General features: G+C 52.4%; 1 protein-coding gene across 5 annotated transcripts in view; it reads left to right on the forward strand.

Annotated features, from left to right (window-relative positions):
- CUX2 (cut like homeobox 2) overlaps positions 1–20,914 on the forward strand; it is a 264,392-nt gene that overhangs the window by 237,139 nt on the left and 6,339 nt on the right. For 3 of the 5 annotated variants that reach the window (XM_043557590.1, XM_043557586.1, XM_043557588.1), the window contains 11 exons: positions 599–790; positions 892–950; positions 1,441–1,489; positions 1,562–1,682; positions 2,916–3,590; positions 4,464–4,565; positions 9,035–9,828; positions 10,569–10,728; positions 17,394–17,663; positions 18,859–19,047; positions 20,252–20,525. In XM_043557590.1, the coding sequence (XP_043413525.1) occupies positions 599–790; positions 892–950; positions 1,441–1,489; positions 1,562–1,682; positions 2,916–3,590; positions 4,464–4,565; positions 9,035–9,828; positions 10,569–10,728; positions 17,394–17,663; positions 18,859–19,047; positions 20,252–20,525 (2,885 nt within the window). The remainder of the gene's footprint in view (positions 1–598; positions 791–891; positions 951–1,440; positions 1,490–1,561; positions 1,683–2,915; positions 3,591–4,463; positions 4,566–9,034; positions 9,829–10,568; positions 10,729–17,393; positions 17,664–18,858; positions 19,048–20,251; positions 20,526–20,914) is intronic. The other 2 variants (XM_043557587.1, XM_043557589.1) reach the window with 2 other exon arrangements.

Below are 20,914 nucleotides of genomic sequence, written 5' to 3' on the forward strand. Positions count from 1 at the left end.
ATCCGAGAGAGTGATTCATGCCGGTGTTAGTAGTTGTAGATTATCCATTTTCAATGCTGTATAGTGTTCCATTGTGTGGATGTACCACAACCTGTTCATCCATTCTCTGGTTGGAGGGCACTTGGAGGCATTTGGAGCCCAATTTGGGGCTGTTACAGAGAGAATTGCTATGAATATTCATCTTGGTGTTCACATGTGTATCTTGGTGCATAGATAGCTGCTTTTCCCTACACATACCAAGCAGAAACACGTCTGTCCTTGGTGAATGCTGCCAAGCGATTTTCCAAATCACTAACTTGTTCTTAAACTTCGTCACAGTTTGGACCCATCTTTCTCCAGAAAACCTCCTCTGCCCATTCCCCCTCAGTTTGAATAATAGAGGGAAATCATCCAGGCTGGTAGGACTGGCCTGAGCAAAGGCTCAGAGGTAAGAAGAGGAAAGCCAGAGCCTGTAAGGAGGAGCTGAGTCACTCTGGGGTGCGCGGCGTGGGGGCCATGCCATAGATGGATTCCCCATTCTGTTTGGGATTCAGGGGTGGAGCCCTGCAGCCCCCTGCCCCACACCTCCCAGCCCCTCAAAGCCCCACTCTGTCCTCAGGATAAGGTGAACTTCGCGCTGTGCTCAGGCCCCCGGCTTGAGGCTGCCCTGGCCTCCAAGGATCGGGAGATCCTGCGGCTGCTGAAGGATGTGCAGCACCTCCAGAATTCCCTGCAGGAACTGGAGGAGACCTCTGCCAACCAGATTGCGGACCTGGAGCGGCAGCTCACGGCCAAGTCCGAAGCCATAGAGGTAGCCCTTGGGAGAGGAGGTGTGCAGACAGGATCTAGGCAGGGCATCCCCAGACAGAACGACGCGGACCAGCCTTGAACCATCTTTATTTTCTCCTCTAGAAGCTGGAAGAGAAGCTCCAGGCACAGTCTGACTATGAAGAAATTAAAACAGAGCTGAGGTACTCAGCAGAGGAGGGCTCCACAGAACCCCCAGCCCTCTTCCTTGGCAGTGCGGGGCCCTTGGCAAAGTGCATGATCTTCCTCCTCCCACCACATCCCATTTTGTGATGCCCTTGGCTCCTCTCCATGGCACCTTGGGTATCAAAACCTAACCATGCATGGCCCTTTGCCATCAAGAGCCACCTATTGGAGAGCACGCAGGGTAGCCTTGTGGTCAGTGCTGTGATCAGTGCCTTGTGATCAGGTTGGCTGGGGCCCGCGAGTGTGGGAGTGGGTTAATGCAACACCCCTCCAGGTATGGATGGAACCGGTTCACAGGCCTGCTACTCAAGGCCTGTCGTTGCCCTGAGTCCAGTGTTATGTAGGGTCCACGGGGTGGGACAGTTGTTCTCAATCGGGGAAGATGAGCTAGAGGAAGTATCTCTCAAGACCTCTCCCGGAGCCCGGGGAATGTGGCTGGCCTTGGACTCTCTCCACTTTCTCTGGCAGCATCCTGAAAGCCATGAAGCTGGCCTCTAGCACCTGCAGCCTCCCGCAGGTGAGTGTTCCCACCACTGTCCCTGCGTTGCAAGCTGACCTTGAGAGCCGTCTGCCCACCATGCCCTCTCAGCCCAGCTTCTTGTCTCCTCAGGGCATGTCCAAGCCCGAAGACTCGTTGCTCATGGCAAAGGAGGCCTTCTTCCCCACGCAGAAATTCCTTCTGGAAAAGCCTGGTCTTCTGACCAGCCCTGGTAGGGGAGGCAGGATGCTCTTGGGGCCAAGGGGCCGGGGTGGGGGCTGTTTGTAGGCCTCTGGCCTTCTCCACTGCCTCCCACGCAAGCAGGAGAGTGATGGAGAAAAGGGTGCACATTGATCGAGCACCCGCTGTGTGCCTGGTGCTGAGCTGGGTGCTCTCCATGGCCAAGCCAGCTGGCAGTGTCCCGCACAGTGTCCACACTTGCCTTCCTCACACAGCTCACCCAGGCCCTCCCAAGGCCCTCCAAAAGGCTCCAACTCATCCCCGATCCTTGGTGAGCAGCAGGAAGAGGTCACAGGGCACAAGGAGGGCATTCACATTGCACCCCCCACAGCAGGCTGCTGGGAATGGCCTGTAGACATTGCTGTCTCCCCAGATCACCTCCTCAGCTCTTCTCCCCACACAGTGGCTCCATGACTTTGTCGCCATGTGGCCCCGGCCAAGACTCTCTGTGCTGCCTCTGTTTCCTCATCTATAAAATGGGGTCAATCATGGATCCACTTTGTGGGTGCTGTTCACACGGGGAGTGCAAACACATAGGATGCCTAGGACGAGGAGGGCTGGAAGGCAGGCACCAGGAACGGGCATCCTGCTGAGGTGGGCATTGATCTGAACTCCCCACCTCGGGGCCAGGTGCTAGCACGTAACAAGTGCTCAGTGAGTGTTCTTGATGGGGTGGGGGTGGCTGCCCAGAACTGGAATGTGGGCCAGGCCTGCACAGGTAGGGATTTCAGAATCAGAAGGGTAGCTTTTAGTACTGCTGGATGCCTATAACGCTTCTCTCCCCCACCCTGCTGCCCTCTCTCCCCTCGTCCTCCCCCTGAATTTCTCCCTCATGTGTGTGTCTTTCTGTCTTACACTGTCTCTCTGCCTCCCACTTTCTATCTCTGTCTCTGTGCCTTTCTGTCTCTTTCTGCCTTTCACGCTGGCTCTGCCTCGCTGCCTCTCTCCATGTCTCCCCTGCGCATCCCTCTTATTTCCCTCCCCTGTGCATCCCATCTCCCCTGTGCATCTCTCTTATTTCTGTCTGTTTCCCTATCTCTGTTTCTCTGGTGTCACTCTCTGGGTGTCACTCTCATGATTTCTTTCCTTGTCTCTCTCCCTCTCTCTCTCTGTCTCTCTCTCTCTCTCTCTCTCTCTCTCTCTCTCCCCACCCCCATCACTGTCCGCTTCTGTCTTTCTCTCTGTCTCTCCTCTTTTCCTCCATCTGTCTCTCTTGGCATTCTAGAGGAGGACCCTTCAGAGGATGATTCCATCAAGGACTCCCTGGGCACAGAGCAGTCCTACCCATCGCCTCCACAGCTCCCGCCACCGCCAGGGCCTGAAGACCCCCTGTCCCCCAGCCCTGGGCAGCCCCTGCTGGGCCCTGGCCTGGGCCCCGATGGCCCAAGGACTTTCTCATTGTCCCCCTTCCCCAGCCTGGCTTCTGGGGACAGACTGGCAGGGGACACACTGCTGTCCAAACATATGATGCCCCCGGCCACCTTCAAGGGGGAGGCGGGTGGCCTGCTGGTGTTCCCCCCAGCCTTCTATGGCACCAAGCCGCCCACGGCCCCTGCCACCCCAGCTCCTGGCCCTGAGCCACCCGGGGCCCCCGAGCCTGTAGATGGGGGTGGGGGCAGCACAGCTGGGGCAGGGGCCGGAACCGAGGAGGAGCAGCTGGACACGGCGGAGATTGCATTCCAGGTGAAGGAGCAGCTGCTCAAACACAACATCGGGCAGCGGGTGTTTGGCCACTATGTGCTGGGGCTGTCACAGGGCTCGGTCAGCGAGATCCTGGCCCGGCCCAAGCCCTGGCGCAAGCTCACAGTGAAGGGCAAGGAGCCCTTCATCAAGATGAAGCAGTTCCTGTCGGATGAGCAGAACGTGCTGGCTCTGAGGACCATCCAGGTGCGGCAGCGAGGTGAGGGCCCATCCCGAGGTGAGGGGCTCGGGCCCAGCCTCCCCAGCCAAGCCCAGGGCAAAAGGCTGGCTGGGGGCTGAGAACACAGGCTCTGGGGTCATAGCCTAGTTCTGCCACCTCCCAGCTTTGTCACCTGGGGCAAGTGACTTTGCCTCTCTGTGCCTCAGCCTCCCCCTTTGTAAAATAACGAAATGTATCCTCGTCCCTCCTTCCTGGGGCCTTTGGCTACCTCTTGCTCCCCACATGGGCCTAATGGGACAGCTCAGGCTGATCATTGTGGGGAAAAGGCTGGGCCCAGGAGCTGCCCTGGCAGGTATTTCCTGAAGACCTCCAAGCCTCAGTTCACCCATCCATGAGATGGCCTGGGTTCCTGCCAACCTTGCCAGACTTGATTTTTAGGGTAATCCATGTGAATGGCCTAGGCTTTGACCTCATAAACACCTGAGTTTTGAGTTCCAGCTCTGCCTTTCACCCACTGAGTGACATGCCTCAGTATCCCCATCTGTCCCCATCTGCCAGCTTCCTATGAGGGTTAAATGAGTATAAGCTACTTAGTACAGCACCTGGAACATAGTAACTGTTTGAGAACTGTTAGCTATGGTGGTGGCAGCCATCATTGTTATCATATTATTATTAATATTAATATTAATACTAATACTATTTCAAGTCAGAATCATTTGTAGATCCGGTTTGTTACACAGACTGGCTAAACAGCGGTCTTGCCACACGCACTCAAGGTCTGGCCCTCCCTCTCCCAGCCCTGGCCCTGGAGCCCTCGAGGGAGGAGGGGACCAACCCTTCACCCTGCCCAGCTCCAGGGACTGACCCCCAACATGCAGGTCCCCCTGACAGATGCCCCCTTGCCTCCCCCAGGCAGTATCACCCCAAGAATCCGCACACCAGAGACAGGCTCAGATGACGCCATCAAGAGCATCCTGGAACAGGCCAAGAAAGAGATCGAGTCCCAGAAAGGGGGTGAGTGTGACCACAGCAGGTGAGGCCTGAGGCCTCCAGGGACTGCCCAGAGCAGGAGGTAAGGCATGGTCCACCTTCATCCACCACAGCGGGGATTCCGAGCAGGTCAGAACTGCTTTGCCAGCCAACCTGCACCAAGCAAGGTCTGGGCCTGGAAAGCACCAGGTCCAGGTTGGCACGGCAGCCACCAGCCATGTGTGACTATGTCCATTCAAAATGTTTAAAGTTAAATAAAACTACAGCTTCAGTTCTTCAGCCTCACTGGCCACATCGCAAGGTGACAAGTGAGATGCCATAGGAGACACCCAGTGACTGCTGCAGCACTGGTCTGGATTGTCCGGATGTCCTCAACTTTGAGGAGACACAGTGACCAGTAATCACACAGGAGCTTGTCAAGAACAACGCTCTAAGCCTCACCCTCCTTCCTGCACCTCCTCCACTTTCTAGTTCCCAAGGAGACCCTGTTTTCCTGCCTTCCTCCTACCTCCCAGACTGCACCTTCTACACTTTCCCAGGGCCCTATATTAGCCTCCTCGTGCTACTGTTCGGCCACAGACTCAGTGGCTAAAAACAACACAGTTTATTCTCTCACAGTCCCAAAGGCCACAGTCAGCCTCACTGGGCTAGAGTCAAGGTGTCAGCAGGGCTGTGTTCCCTCTAGAGGCTCCAGGGAGAATCCATTTCCTTACCTTCTCGAGCTTCTGGAGGCGCCCACATTCCTTGCTTCACGGCCCCTCCTGCATCCTCAAACCCAGCATCATAGCATCTTCCTCTCTGTCTCTGATCCTCCTACTTCCTCTCACAGGCACCCTTGTGATGATGTGGGGCCCACCCACAGAACCCAGGATCTCAAGACCCCTAACTTAATCACATCTGCAAAGTCCCCTTTGCTGTGTGAAGTCACAGTTCGGGTCCCAGGGACTGGGACGTGAGTGCCTCTGGGAGACCCTCATTTAGCCTACCAGAGTGTACATTCTCCATCAGCCCCTCAAACGCAGGGTGCCCCCCAGGCCCTCTGACTTCAGTCTGATGTTTCTTAGGTGAGTTGGTCCACTCCTGGAAGTTCCAACAACAGCCAAAACATCCCATCTCCGGGCCACACCTCTCTCGAGAGTTATGGAGCCATAAGCCAGCTGCTGGCTGGGAATGTCCACCAGGGTCCGGGAATGTCCACCAGGGTCCCGCACTGACATCGAAGAGTCAGTGTGTCTGAGACAGAACTCCCTCTCTGCACCCACCCTCCTCCCCCTCCCCGAACCCACCAGCTCAGGACTGGGAACCTGTCGAAGATGGTGCCCGACACCCAGGCGGGGTGAGAGGCTGTCCTGGATTGCCACCATCATCACTTGCTGGGACTGTTTCATTAGCCTCTTCACTGGTCTTGCCAGTGATATTCTAGGTCCCACTGCAGCCCATTCTCCACCCAGAGGCCAGAGAGATCTTTCTGGAGCATACACAGGGTCATGTCACTTCCACAGCTCCTCCCCATTGCCCTCAAGATAAAAATCCCAGATCCTCAGGGTGCCTGGGTGGCTCAGTTGATTGAACCTCCAGTTCTTGGTTGCAGCTCAGGTCGTGATCCCAGAGTCGTGGGATTGAGCCCCATGTCCCTGGGTGGGCTCGCACTGCGTGTGGAGCCTGCTTGAGATTCTCTCTCTCTCCCTCTGCCCTTCTCCCCTACTTGCTTGCACTCTCTCTATAAAATAAAATTTTATTTTTTAATTAAAAAGCCCAGCTCCTCAACAAGGCCTCCAGGCCTTATGGTCTTGACTCCTCCCAACCCCCAATCCTTCTCGAGTGAAATGCTTATAGCCATGTCCATTCTCATGCTATTCCCTATGCCCCTAATGCCATCCTCACCCCTGGCCAATTCACAATCCAACTCAGAAGTCACCTCATCCAGGAAACCCCCCACCTCAATCTGGATGGAATGGATACTGATCCTCCTTGGACCCCCTACAATCACCTATATTGCTTGGTGCAGTGGAGCCAGAGTGGCCTGGCTGCAAATTTTGGCTCTGCTGTTTATTAGCTGTGTGACCTTGGAAACGTTACTTAGCCTCTCTGTGCCTCCATTGTCTTACATTTAAAATAGGCACAGTATTAGTACTCCTTTCCTATTGTTGTGTGAGGATCCTGTGTGAGAATAGGACTGGCAAGCACTCAGCCTGAGGGCCTGGCATGTCGAAGGTGCCCCTGAAGATCTAGCCATCATCATAGTTAACATCATCATTATTTTTCTCTCTCTTGTTGCATTTGTTCATGTTACACATGCCTCTGCTGATATGTCTGTACTTCCTATCAGTCTGAGGGTTTTTTGCAGCCAGGGACCAACTTGCATCCCTGCACCCAGCACTGTGTAGCACAGCACAGTGTAGACTGTAGCGGACTTTGAACCTGATGCTGGCTTCCATGCTCCCGCTTTGTGGTGTCTGCTGCCCCCTGGTGGCACCTCAGAGCAAGTGTCTCGATTCCCAAGCCTCTGCTGCTGGAGAGCCAAGGGCCCTCCCCCTGCCTGGTCCCTGGGAGGGGCAGAGGATGCTTACCCTGCTAGGAGCCTACACTGCCCCATCCAAATAATCCACTGAAGCCCATCTATGTACACCTTAGTTTCTTTCTTCTTGATCGGCTCCTGGAGCAAGAGAGGCAGTCATTCAGTAAACATTGGTTAAGCACGTACTGCATACTGGAAACAGGTTACAGCTGTGAACGAGACACACTAGTGGAGTGAAAAGAACCATGAGAAAAAGACTAATAGAACTCTTCCATTAAACAACAGGACAGCTGAGACCAGAGAGGGAGAGATATACTCACAGTTACACAGAGGCCAAGGGAGAACCCAGGTCTCCTGGCTCCCTGTACAGTGCTCTCCCATGGGGGTGGAAGGGTCAGAAACGACACACAAGACAGCACGGAGATTAAAAAGGCAACATCACTGCAGAGTGGGCCAGCCAGGGGCGTTCCATGTAGGGTCTGTGAGGAGAGGGCAAGGGAAAAAGTGCCCGGGTTGTTGCCCCATGCCCCTGACAAGAGTGAAAGCAACTAACAGCCCCCCAGGGAGGAGACAAATATGGCTAACTGCTAACTCTAGAGTTCTACTCTGGGAATTGAGGAAAATATCCAGGATGGGGACAAAGATTTATATACAAGCTATTCCTTTATCGTTGCTCACAGCAGTGACAAACTAGAAACAACCTAACTGTCCAGCAGTGGGGGATCAGGTAAATAAAGCAGAGACTATACCTTCACGTGGCATAGGCAGCCATGAAAGATAGAACTTCTAATCATAAGACAAAATACTCATGTTGATACTGGGTGGGGGCAAACCGGGCTACACTCCCACATCAAGTATGATCGCCCCATGTATGAAGTTAGAAAGCAGCCCAAAGGAAATACGTGAGGAGATTTCATGTGGTTGCCTTTGAGAGAGAGATCAAGGGGATTTTTCTTTTCATCTTAAGTTTTGCTTTCTTAACTCTCTGCAACAGGCATGCAGTACTCTTTTATTTTAATTGAGACAAAATTTACTAACCGTTTTAAAGTGAACAATTCCATGGCATTTAGCATATTCACAATGTTGGGCAGCCACCACTGGATAGCATTCTGTTTGTGTGACCGTGTCACTATTCATTATCCTTTCTGTTCTCCGTGAGCATTTGGGTTCATGCCATTATTTTGCTATTAGAATAAGTAAAGCGGCTTATTTTGTGTGCTGTAGTGTTTTTCTTGTCTTTGACATTTGCATAGATGGATCTTAGCACATTTAAAAGACAGGTCTTTTTTTACGTTACATTTTCCCCATGAGCACTTTCTCTACATATGCTAAAATCTCTGTCTACCTGGTTTGTGATGGCTGTCTAATATTCTGCCATACGGACGGACCATAATTTATCCAACCCCGGATTGTTGGACACAGAAGTTGCTGCCAACATTTTGCTGGCATAAACACAGGCATACCTCTTTTGAGTGCATTTTGTTGTACTTTATAGATGTTGCTCTTGGTTTAAACTAAAGGTTTGTGGCAACCCTGTGTCAAGCAAGTCTGTCGGCAGCATTGTTCCAGCATTTACTCACTCGGTGTCTCTGTGTGACATTTGGGCAATTCTCTCAGTATTTCCAATGCTTTCATTATTACTCTATTTGTTATGATAATCTGTGGTCAGAGATTAGGGCTTCCTGAAAGCTCAGGTGATGGTTGGCATTTTTGAGTGATGAAGTATTTTTTAGTTAAGGTATGTACGTTGGGGTTTTTCTGAGGCATAATGCTGTTGCACACCAAATAGACTACGGTGCAGCATAAACATAATTTTTGTATACACTCGGAAACCAAAAAATTCACTTGACTGGTTTTATTGCAGTATCTCCACAGTATCTCCAAAGTATACTTACACAGATGCCGTGAACATCTTTGCCCTTGAAACCATGCCCCTGACCGTGGGCCTCTGGCCACCCTGTCCTCCTCCCCACAGGTGAGTCCAAGAACTCCACGGCCCCACTGGGCATCACCAACGGCACAGCCCCCGCCAGCACCTCGGAAGATGCCATCAAGAACATTCTGGAGCAAGCGCGCCGCGAGATGCAGGCGCAACAGCAGGCCCTGCTGGAGATGGAGGCCGGCCCCCGGGGCCGCTCGGTGCCTCCCTCGCCCCCAGAGCGGCCCTCGCTGGCCACTGCGAGCCAGAATGGGGCTCCGACCTATGTCAAGCAGGAAGACAGCAGCGGTGGTGGTGGCGGCGGCGGGGGAACCAGCAGCAGCGCCACACAGACCTCCCTCACGGTCTTGTCCCCTGCTGCCTTCGTGCAGAGCATCATCCGGAAGGTCAAGTCGGAGATTGGCGACGCCGGCTACTTCGACCACCACTGGGCCTCGGACCGTGGCCTGCTCAGCCGCCCCTACACCTCTGTCTCACCCTCCCTCTCCTCCTCCTCCTCCGGCTACTCCGGACAGCCCAACGGGCGGGCCTGGCCCCGTGGGGACGAGGCCCCCACGGCCCCCGAGGACGAAGCGGCGGGGGGCGAGGATGAGCCTCCCAGAGTGGGCGAGCTGAAGGCCGAAGGTGGTGTCCCCGAGGCGGGCAGCGGTGGGCGGCTGGCCTACTACCCAGCGTACGTGCCCCGCACACTGAAGCCTACCGTGCCGCCCCTGACCCCCGAGCAGTACGAGCTTTACATGTACCGGGAGGTGGATACGCTGGAGCTGACGCGCCAGGTCAAGGAGAAGCTGGCCAAGAATGGAATCTGCCAGAGGATCTTCGGGGAGAAGGTGAAGATAGTGGCGCCCACGGGACCTGGGGCGGGTGGGCCACCGGAGGACCCAGCCTCCCGTGTTCATGGTCTTGAAAAGACAGGTTGTGTGCATGAACAGGAACAAGGCAAAAGCAGAATTCAAACCCAGGTCTGCATGACCCCCAACCCTTTTTCCTGCATCCACTCGTCCCTGGGCCCTGTGGGAAGGGAGGGCTGGGCTGACATTCAGTTCTATGGTTGTTAAAGCAGTGAAATGCTTCCCTCTGGTTAGGAGTAGCCACTTACCTCTCCTCCTCCAGAACCCTCCGTTCCTCCCAGTGGTCCAGCCACTAAAGGGTTAAGGCTCAGCCCAGCCAGGGTTCCCCTGCAATACCAGTGGTTAAGTAGTTTTGAACATCACTTCTGCCCTTGGCAGAGGAGCAGGTCAAGAGTCAGGTGAGTTGAGAGGAGGAGGAACGACGTCAAGGGAAGACACCTCTTCCTAGAGGAGGGGGCTTTTGAGGGGGCTTAAAATCAAGAAGGATTCTTACACGTAGGGATATCTGGAAGGGCACTGCAGATGCGGGGGGGGGGGGTGGTGGGCACAGCACAGGCACACAGCAGGCACCTGGGAAATGAAGAACAAATCAAGGCAGCCCTGGCCTCCCAGGGAATCAGAGTGAACAGTGGGCCAAGTGTCCTGCAGAGAGGGAGGGAGGGGATGGCTGGGGTCCCAGGGGCCTGCCTCCCTACACTTCCTGCTCCGCCCATCCCCAGGTGCTGGGCCTGTCACAGGGCAGTGTGAGCGACATGCTGTCCCGGCCGAAGCCGTGGAGCAAGCTGACACAGAAGGGGCGAGAGCCCTTCATCCGCATGCAGCTGTGGCTGTCAGACCAGCTCGGCCAGGCCATCAGCCAGCAGCCCAGCGCCTCTCAGGGTGAGTGTGGTCGGGACCCTCTCGTGGGCTGCTGCCAGTGTGCCCCTAGATGGTCTCCCTGTTTTTCGTCCTTCCTTCAACCAGAGGGATGACGTCTGCCGGTGGTTTTAAACTCTAGGTGGCGCCTAGGTGCCTACAGCAAGCGGAGAAAATCTTCTTTGGATGCAGAGCTGCCCTCCCATCCCCTGACCAGAATCACTGATTGATCTCTTTTTCCAAGCGACCCAGCATTCAGCCTCAGAATCCTTAGCACAGACATTTGGGCTGTTATCCATCCATTAATGATGCACAGGCAAGCTGGAGTCTGAACGTTGCCTGAGTGAGGAAACTGAGGCTCAGAGAGTTGCCCAAAGTCATAGAGCTAGAAATGGAAGGATGGAGTCAGGGGAGGGACTCTAGGATAAAGTCTAGGCTCCCTCTGCCATGATGAGCAGTGGGCAGGTCAGTCAGTCCTGGTGAAGTGCAGGGATCAACAAGAATACTACCATAACACCAGGCAACAAAATCATCCCAGGAGATGGTGTTTATTTTAGAAGTTCGTGTCCACAAGACAAGACCGCACATTGTTGGAGCATTGGCTACAAGCCTATAGATTAAAATATCAAAAAGAGGGGCACGTGGCTGACTGAGTCGGTAGAACAGGTGACTCTCGATCTCAGGGTCGTGAGTTCAAGCCCCATGCTGGGTGTAGAGCTTGCTTAAACAAAATGTTGGGGCACCTGAGTGGCTCAGTTGGTTAAGCGTCTGACTCTTGATTTTGGCTCAGGTCATGATCTCTTGGTTTGTGGGACTGAGCCCCACATTGGGCTGCACACTGATAGCAGAGCCTGCTTGAGATTCTCTCTCCCCCTCTCTCTGCCCCTCTCCAACTGGCACATGCAATCTCTCTCTCACTCTCTATTAAAATAAGTAAACCTTTAAAAAAAATTTTTTAATGTCAAAAAGAGTCACCACTCACCAACCTGGGAAGAGGGGTTCCACAGGGAAGGGGACCAGGAGGAGATCGGGAGGGGAGGGCTCTGGCTGGCTCTGTTACTTTCTTTTTTTTTTTTTTTTTCCAGAGAGAGAGAGAGCACAAGTGGTGGAGAAGGGCAAAAGGGAGAGAGAGAGAATCTTAAGCAGGCTCCATACTCAACGTGGAGTCCAATGCAGGGCTCAATCCTATGACCCTGGGATCATGACCTGAACCAAAATCAAGACTCAGGATACTCAACCAACTGAGCCACCCAGGCATACCTGTTGCTTGCTCTTTGTCTTTAAAACAAACAGGGAGGGGAGCCTGGGTGGCTCAGTCGGTTAAGCGCCCGACTTCAGCTCAGGTCATGATCTCACGGTTCATGGGTTCGAGCCCCACATCAGGCTCTGTGCTGAAAGTTCAGAGCCTGGAGCCTGCTCCAGATTCTGTGTCTCCCTCTCTCTCTGCCCCTCCCACCCCCTCAAAAATAAACATAAAAAAAGTTGGGGAGAGAGGCGCATGGGTGGCTCAGTTGGTTAAGCATTAGACTCTTGGTTTCGACTCAGGTCCTGATCTCAGGGTTCATGGGTTCAAGCCCCAGACTCTGTGCTGACGGCACACAGCCTGCTTGGGATTCGGTCTCCCTCTCTCTCTGCCCCTCCCCTGCTCGTTCTCTATCTCTCTCTTTCAAAAATAAACATTAAATTTTTTTTTTTAAATAAAAAGAGGGAAATTTGTAGCAAATAACAGAGTGTTAACATCTATTTGGGTCATGGACCCAGGGAAGGGAAGGAGGATTTACATTTTCTTTTTTGTATATTTCTAGACTTTGAAATATTTTATAATTAAAATTTTAATTGAAAATGCCTGCCCCACCAGGCTGTTTTAAGAAGCACTCCAACAGTTCTAATGACCGCTGCCGTTTGTCACACACACAGCTGAGCACCTGGTACTTTCATCTGTAATCCTTACGTCAGTCTTGACTGGAGGGACTGTTTGTCATTCCTACTTTCCAGAAGAAGAAATGGAGGGTCTGAGTAGGACAGTGATTTGCCCAAGGTCACCCGCTGGGTAGTGGCAGAGCCAAGCTTAGAACGCAGGGCATTTAGCCATTAGGGTCCACAAGAGTGCCCACCCCAGAGCCCATACCTGTGGCAGAGTTCCCGTCCTTGTGCTGTGTTGTGTTGTATTTTAATTAGTTTTCCTATTCTGGTAAAATTGATATAACATAAAATTTACCATTTGAACCCCTTTTAAAGTGTACAATTCAGTGGCATTTATTACATTCACAATTTTACACGACCACCACCTCTGCCTAGTTCCAGGACATTCTCATCACCCCCAAGAAGAACCCTGTGCCCATTAAGCAGTCATGCCCACTCATCCCTCCCCCAGGCCCTGCAACCACGAATCTGCTTCCTGTCCGCATGGATTTGCCTCTTATCCATGGAATCGTACAATATGTGGCTTTTTGTGTCCGGCTTTCACTTAGCATATGTTTCCAAGGTACATCCAGGCTGTAGCATGTGTCAGTACTTCATTCCTTTTTATGGCCAAATGGTATTTCCTTTAGACCACCTTTTGGCTACTGTGAATAATGTTGCCATGAACACCCGTGTGCATGTTTTTGAACACCTGTTTCTGATTCCTTTCGCCGTATACCTCAGAGTGGAATTGCTGGGTCATATGATTTTTTTTTTAATGTTTTTATTTATTTTTGAGACAGAGGGAGACAGAGTATGAGCAGGGGAGGGGCAGAGAGAGAGGGAGACACAGAATCTGAAGCAGGCTCCAGGCTCTGAGCTGTCAGCCCAGAGCCCGACATGGGGCTCGAACCCACAGACTGTGAGATCATGACCTGAGCTGAAGTCGGGCGCTTAACCGACTGAACCACCCAGGCGCCCCATATGATTATTCTTTTATAAAGTTTATCTATTTTGAGAGAGAGCGTGCACTCACATGCACGCATGGCAGAGAGAGAGGGAAAGAGAATCCCAAGCAGCCCTCATGCTGTCAGTATAAAGCCCAATGCGGGGCTCGAACTCATGAATGGTGAGATCATGACCTGAGCTGAAATCAAGAGTCGGACACTCAACCAACTAAGCCACCCAGGTGCCCTGGTTTTATGATAATTCTATGTTTAACTCGCTGAGGAGCTTCCAACCTGTTTTCCATAGCGACTGCACCATTTCGAGTCCCAGCAGCAGTGTGGTGGGAGGGGTTCCTATTTCTCCACCTCCTCACCAACACCTGCTATTCTCCCTCTTCGACTGTAGCCATCCCAGCGGGTGTGAATTGGTATCTCATTGCAGTTTGATCGGCATTTCCTCTATGTCTAATGGTTCTGGTTTTTAAAAATGTCTTTGTTGTGTAGGATAGGATTAGGCAAGGACAATCAAGAAAGGTGTTCCTCGTGGAGGAAACAGGACAAGCAAAAGCTAGGAGGATCATTCACAGATTGGGAAGGGAGTGAGGCCCAGTGAGCGTGGCCACCCCTGTCCCTCCACAGACCAGGAAGCCAGGGCCCAGGTTCATGGAAGCAGAATGTGAGCAGTAGCTGCTGGCTTGGCATGGTAGGGGGTGGCCGATCCAACCAAGGCCCCCACAGCCACCAACTGTCCACAACCTAGAGGCAGGAGAGGTATCCACTGCCCGTGAGGTCCCACAGAGTCCAGCCATCGGGTTGAGTGTGAACCTGTTCCGGCCCCCATTTTGTCCTTGGCCCGGCGACCTGAGGGTGAGCTGCTTGCCAAAGGCAGGTTCCAAAGCATGGCCTCCCTCACACCAGCTGCCTGCCACAAAACCTGCTTCAAATCACCAGCCCTTCAGCGAAGCCCACAGTGGTGGGCATGGGTACATGTGTCTGAGGCTTCTCAGAATTCTCTAGCAGTTGAGGAAGCCCTGTTCTCCCCACATCGTCTCCGACTTTTCTCCGAGTCTCTCCGTGTCATCTTTTCTCTCCCCTCTCCCTTTTCTTGCTGCCTTTCTTACTCTTTGTCCCAGTCTCTCTCCCCGTATCGCCTTCTTTCTGTGTCCCTCTCTCCCACTCTATTCTGTGTCCTCCGTCACTCCATCCCTCCTTCCATCTCTCCCTCACTGTCTCTCTTCACCGTAACCAATTGTCCCGTTTGCCCAGGGCATGGGACTTTCTGTATGACAACCAGGAAAGGCCTGGGCAGACAGACCAGGTGGTCACCTGCTCTCCCCACTCTGCCCCGCTCACATTCCTGTCCAGAGCCCCTGCTCAAGCCCCAGCCAACCTGACTGTCCGTGTCCAGCCTCTCAGTGCTTTGTATTTAGTGTGTTCCTCCTGATAGAGTTGATTTCTGAATCTTTCAGTAATTTTGTCAGAAGCAGTCCTTGAAGTCAGAGTAGTCAGAAGAGGCCAGTGTTCTGCCTGGAGGCTGGCTGGTTTCAGGCTCATCATCTGGGTTGCCCTCCGTCTCCTCATCCCGCTCCCTGTCTGGTTGGAAAGCTGGCCCTTTAGGTGGGGATGCAGGTTTTCCAAGAGGCAGATGCCTTCGAAGACCCTAGATTCTCCTCCAGCGGAGCCCAACCCCTTCCCGTGGCAGCGAGGGAAGGACTCTTGAAACAGCCTCTTGCTTCCCCAGACTGGCCCTTCCCCACCAGCTTTGCCTCTCTGATGGTGACAGTGATGGGGCGGGGGGGGGGGGCGGGCGGGGAATGTGTTAGCTCCAGCATCACATGTTTGCCACCTGGATGACCAGGATCACCCCAGTTTAGGGGAGGCAGGGAGCAATAGTGTTCTCCTGACACCAGATACGGGCAGCCAGCCCCACAGGGCTGTGATGTCACCACTCAGAACTTGGAGGCTTCACTTTGCACCTTGCAGGGATAAGCAGAGGTCCTGACTCAAATTTATTCATTCAACAGGCTTCTGCCCAACACCTCCTTCTTCCCCAGGCTCCAGGACTCACCCACGACTTACCTGTGGTCCCTGCCTCCAGGGGCTTGTCATGGATAAGAGGAGAGTGATTCAGGGACTGGGCTTTAGCAAGGTCATCCTACCCAACCTGTCTTCCACTTGGCTTTTCTAATATATATTCACACAAACATCTTTTGATAAATGAAAACTGTGGCTTATAAACTCACTTTTTAAATATGCCATTGTACTGTGGACATCCTTTCAGCTTTGTTGAGATAAACTTGACATATTAACATTGTGGGAGTTTAAATGATGATGATATGGTGATGATATGATATGCCTATGTATTGTAAAATGTTTGCCACAGTAAGACTAGTTACCGCATCCTTCGCCTCACGTAATTACCATTTTGTTGTTATGTTGGGAATAGTAAAGTCCCTCTTTCATAGGCAGTGTCGAGTATAAAATACTGGATTGTTAACCAGTCACCACACTGTACATTAGATCCCCAGAACTTACTCATCTTATGTGGACATCTTTTCATTATGTTGTTTTATGTTTATTTGTTTATTTTGAGAGAAAGCACAAGCAGGGGAGGGGCAGAGGAGGGAGAGAGAGGATCCCAAGCAGGCTCTGTGCTGCCAGCACAGAGCTCGATGTGGGGCTCCATCCCACAAACTGTGGGATCATGACCTGAGCCGAAATCAAGAGTCGGACGCTTAACCTACTGAGCCACCCAGGCGCCCCTCATTATTTTTAATTGCTTCAGGAAATGACCGTATTTTATTTTGCTGATCTCTGATGGTTGAGCTTAAAGGGGTTGCCAGCTTATTTTTTTGTAACTTTTCATTTCCGAAGTAATTTCTAATTAACTGAAGAGTTGAAACAATAGAACAAGCTCTCTGTACCCCCCACACAGGCTCACCAACCGCTAATTTTGCCACATGTGCGCTTTCTCGCCCGACCATTTGAGGTATTAGTTGACAACATCATGTCCCTTTACCCCTAAATGCTTCAAAAAGTTTTTTCCCAAGAATGAGAAAGAAATGTGACGATGATACAATACTGTTAAGGTAGCCCACCATCTATATTCAGGTTTCTTTGGTTGTCCCTATAATATCCTTCACATAATTTTTTAAAGTAAATTATATGCCCAACATGGGGCTTGAACACACAACCCCAAGATCAAGAGTCACGTGCTCTACCGACCGAGCCAGCCCCGCACCCCATCCTTTATAAAATGTTGTTTCTCCCTGTCTAGGATCAGATCCAGGACTCCTTGTATTTAGTTGTCGTGTCTCTTTAGTCTCTCAATTTGAACAATTCTTCTGCCTCTCTTTGTTTCCCAATTTTGACATTTTTGAAGCCAGTCATTCTATAGACTGTCTCAGTTCAGCTTTGTCCGATGCTTCCTTGTGCACTTTTAGGAGGAATATCACGGAACTGATGCTGTGTCCTTCTTCTCAGTACACGGCATCAGGAGGCATCAGTGTTCATTTGTCCTTTGATTGGCGATGTTAACTTTGATCGTTTGGTTAAGGTGATGTCTGGCAAGTATCTATACTGAAGAGTTAACTACTTTTCCCTTTGTCATCAATGAGTGTCTTATAGAGAAATACCTAGAGACCATGTAAATACCCTACTCTTCATCAAATTTGTATTCACTAGTTTTTGCATCCAGGATGGTCCCTGCCTAAGATATTACTATTGTGGTTGCAAAATGGGCTGTTGCCAACACTTGGCCCTAACAAACAAGCCATCCAAACCATATTTGTCTGTTCCAAATGGCAGTAACTGCCTTCTCTGTCTCTCTGTGGCCCACAGCCAGTCCCACGGAACCGAGGTCCTCGCCGTCCCCACCCCCTAGCCCCACGGAGCCGGAGAGGAGCTCCCAGGAGCCCTTGAGCCTGGCACTGGAGGGCAGCAAGGAGAACCAGCAGCCGGAGGGACGCTCCAGCTCCTCGCTGGGGGGGAAGGTGTACTCGGGCAGCCAGGCCACGGGGGGCATCCAGGAGATTGTGGCCATGTCCCCCGAGCTGGACACATACTCCATCACCAAGAGAGTCAAAGAGGTCCTCACAGACAACAATCTAGGTACAGCGTGGTGGGAATCAAGGATGCTGCCTCCTGCCTTGATTGGCTCTTATTTGCCTTAAGCAGAGTGTCCTCACTGAGATCCCAGGGCCCAGAGTCCAGCCTGCAGGTGCATCCAGGACTCTGACCTGGGTCGGGTACCTAGAATAGGACAAAAGGGAGGTGAGGGCAGGTCTGACGTGACCTGAAATCCTCAGCCCACAGTTGACAGTGAGACTCTGGCACAATCCTGACCCAGTGCCGAGCCCCTTGCCCTCTGGGGATACAGGGGAGAAGCGGTCCTAGAACTCTTACATTCTTTGGATCACAAAATCCTCTGAGTCTCCAGTGCAGGTCATGCCCCTCTCCCAGAGGGGTGCACATGGACCCCAAATTTTTCACTGCAATTTCTATTATAAAAATAAGACATGTTCATTATTTTAAAATACCAAACAGTCCGGGGGAGGGAGCTAAAAAGTAAATAAAATTCCCCCAACCTCCCAATCATCCTCCACAGTTCTTATATCTTTGATGCTTTCTGAAAACCTGTAAGAATATGTGTATACCTTATTTCTTCATTTTTTTCCCTATGTAGCTGAATTTATATACGTACTGTCCTATACTTTGCTTTTTAGAAATGAACACTGTTTTGTGGACGCCCTTCCACATTAGAATGATCAGACCCCCTGCAGTCTTTTTCCCTGTTGCAGACTGTTTCGGGCCAGGGACGCCCACATTTTTTACCCAACTGATGGGCATCTTGGTTATCTCCAGTATCCCACCGCCTTTGAAACTACACCCGTGTGCATCTTTGTGCCTTTGAGCAAGCACAACTGGTGAATAGATCCCAGGCAGTGGAATTGCTGGACCAGAGAACATGCACATTGAAATTTTGATAGAATCTGTCAAATTGCTCCCTAATGAGGTGATACTAGTTTGTATGCATGAAGTTTTCAGACACGTTCAGGGAAGCTCCTACGAGGAAAGAAGGCCTAAATTATGAAAGCGTTTTTGTGGGTAGCTGTCGGGTCCCCTAACCCCAACCCCCTTTTTACAGAAAAGTCCCCTCCAGATTCACACCTGGTGTGGGTTCCCCGGTGTGTATGGTCCTTCCTTCTGAGTTAGTGGAGACATCCCCGGGTTCTCCTCTTTTTCTTGTCTCTTGAGAGCACTCTTCCCAGCCTGGGGGTAACAGGTTGCCCTCCCCTGTCCCTAGGGCAGCGGCTGTTTGGGGAGAGCATCCTGGGACTGACGCAGGGCTCCGTGTCTGACCTGCTGTCCCGGCCCAAACCCTGGCACAAGCTGAGCCTGAAGGGACGGGAGCCCTTTGTGCGCATGCAGCTGTGGCTCAATGACCCCCATAATGTGGAGAAGCTGAGGGACATGAAGAAGCTGGAGAAGAAAGGTGAGCACTGGGTATTCCGGGTGTGACTACAGGCTTTCCCTTTGGAACCGTACGTAGTGGTAACACAGATAAACCCAGGGCCCCGCCGATCCCACCTCAGCCTGGTGCGGGCTGCAAAAAAAACCCAAAACAAAACAAAACATAGCAATCCCCCAGAATATAATTGAAAGCAATTAAAACATTTACTATATTTCCCGTGAAAATCCCAATACCTCCCCTCTCCCAGCATCCTTCCATATACCCAGAGCTGCGTCAAAGTCTTTGCCAGTCCCAACTGCATATTCCCCAGAATGCTCTCTCGCTCTCTCTCTCTCTCTCTGATCCCTCTTTGCCTATTACCCAGATTCTGAACAACAAAGCACAAAATTGGTCCAGCAAACAGGAGTCCTCCTTTGTGGGTGTGGAGGCGATTGCAGATTCTTACACTATATCCCTGAAAACATGAGCTGGCATTGAGCACCTGCCGCGTGCCCACCCAATCTCATGCTGTGCTGAAGGGATTCTAAAAAGCTCAAGGTTGGGAGATGAGATACAAGGAACTGAAAAGTTGTCACCCAGGGCACCAAGGGCCCAGGGCCAAGCCGGGCTGTGAAGGGCACACGAGCTGTTGGCATCTGTCAACTTTGCAGTTGAGAGCTTGGCCTGCCACTTCCTGGCTGTGTGACATTGGGCAAGTTAATCCCTCTCTCTGTGCCTCATTCGCCTTCATCTGAAAAATATAAAAGTCTCATTGCTTTGAGGATTAAAGTACATCCTCCATTCTGAAGTAGGCTTCGTTTTCTCCCCTACATTTTGACAATTTGAGGGTGCGACGTGCAATTACGGGGATGGTTTACACTAATGTCCTTCCCCGGCCCCCAAGACTGCAGTGACATTCAGTGACGCTTGTGTCAAGAGGACGCTGAGTAGCACCCGTTTTGAGCACTTCCTGGGAGGGCCCCGCTAAGCCCTCTGCATGCTTGACACCTGGGTGCTAACGGCCAGACTTAGAGGCAGGTGTGAGCAGACCGGCCTCTGGGCAGAGGGGCCGGAAGGATGTGGAAGCAGAGCGAGGAGGGGGAAGAGGATGAGAGTGGCAGCGGGCCCCTGAGTTTGGGGCACCAGCCTGCAGCCGCCCCCTCCCCTCGCCCCCGTGTGCTTGCTGCCCCTGGGGGCTGGGCCTCGGGTCGGCCCCCCTCAGTGCTTCCTCCCCCGCCTGCCCCAGCCTACCTCAAGCGCAGGTACGGCCTCATTAGCACCGGCTCCGACAGCGAGTCTCCAGCCACCCGCTCCGAGTGCCCCAGCCCCTGCCTGCAGCCCCAGGACCTGAGCCTCCTGCAAATCAAGAAGCCCCGAGTGGTGCTGGCGCCCGAGGAGAAGGAGGCGCTGAAGAAGGCCTACCAGCTGGAGCCCTACCCCTCCCAGCAGACCATCGAGCTCCTCTCCTTCCAGCTCAACCTCAAGACCAACACCGTCATCAACTGGTTCCACAACTACAGGTGCAGTACTGGGGCGGGCCCACCGGGAGGGTGGCCCCATGCCAGGGCTGGGGGAGCCCAGCTGGGCCTCTGAGAAGCGGGGAGACCGTATCACCTAGGTGTTTAGATGCAGATCCAGGCCAACCTGGGTGTAAATCCCACCTCCACCATTTCCAGCTGTGAGAACCTGAGCAGATCACTTCACCTCCCTGAGTCTCAGTCTCCTGACCTATAAAATGGGAACCGTAGTGGGATCTGCTTCCTAGAGGTGTCCTGAGGATTCAGTGGGCTACCGTATTTACACAAAATACTGGCCACATGGTGTGGGGTAGGTGATGACATTGTTGTCACTGCCTTAATTACTCATCCGGTTTGCTCTGTGTCTGCCTCTGTGAAGGGACAAGGAATGG

Source organism: Prionailurus bengalensis, chromosome D3 (genome assembly GCF_016509475.1).
Source record: "Prionailurus bengalensis isolate Pbe53 chromosome D3, Fcat_Pben_1.1_paternal_pri, whole genome shotgun sequence".
Lineage (NCBI taxonomy): Eukaryota > Metazoa > Chordata > Mammalia > Carnivora > Felidae > Prionailurus > Prionailurus bengalensis.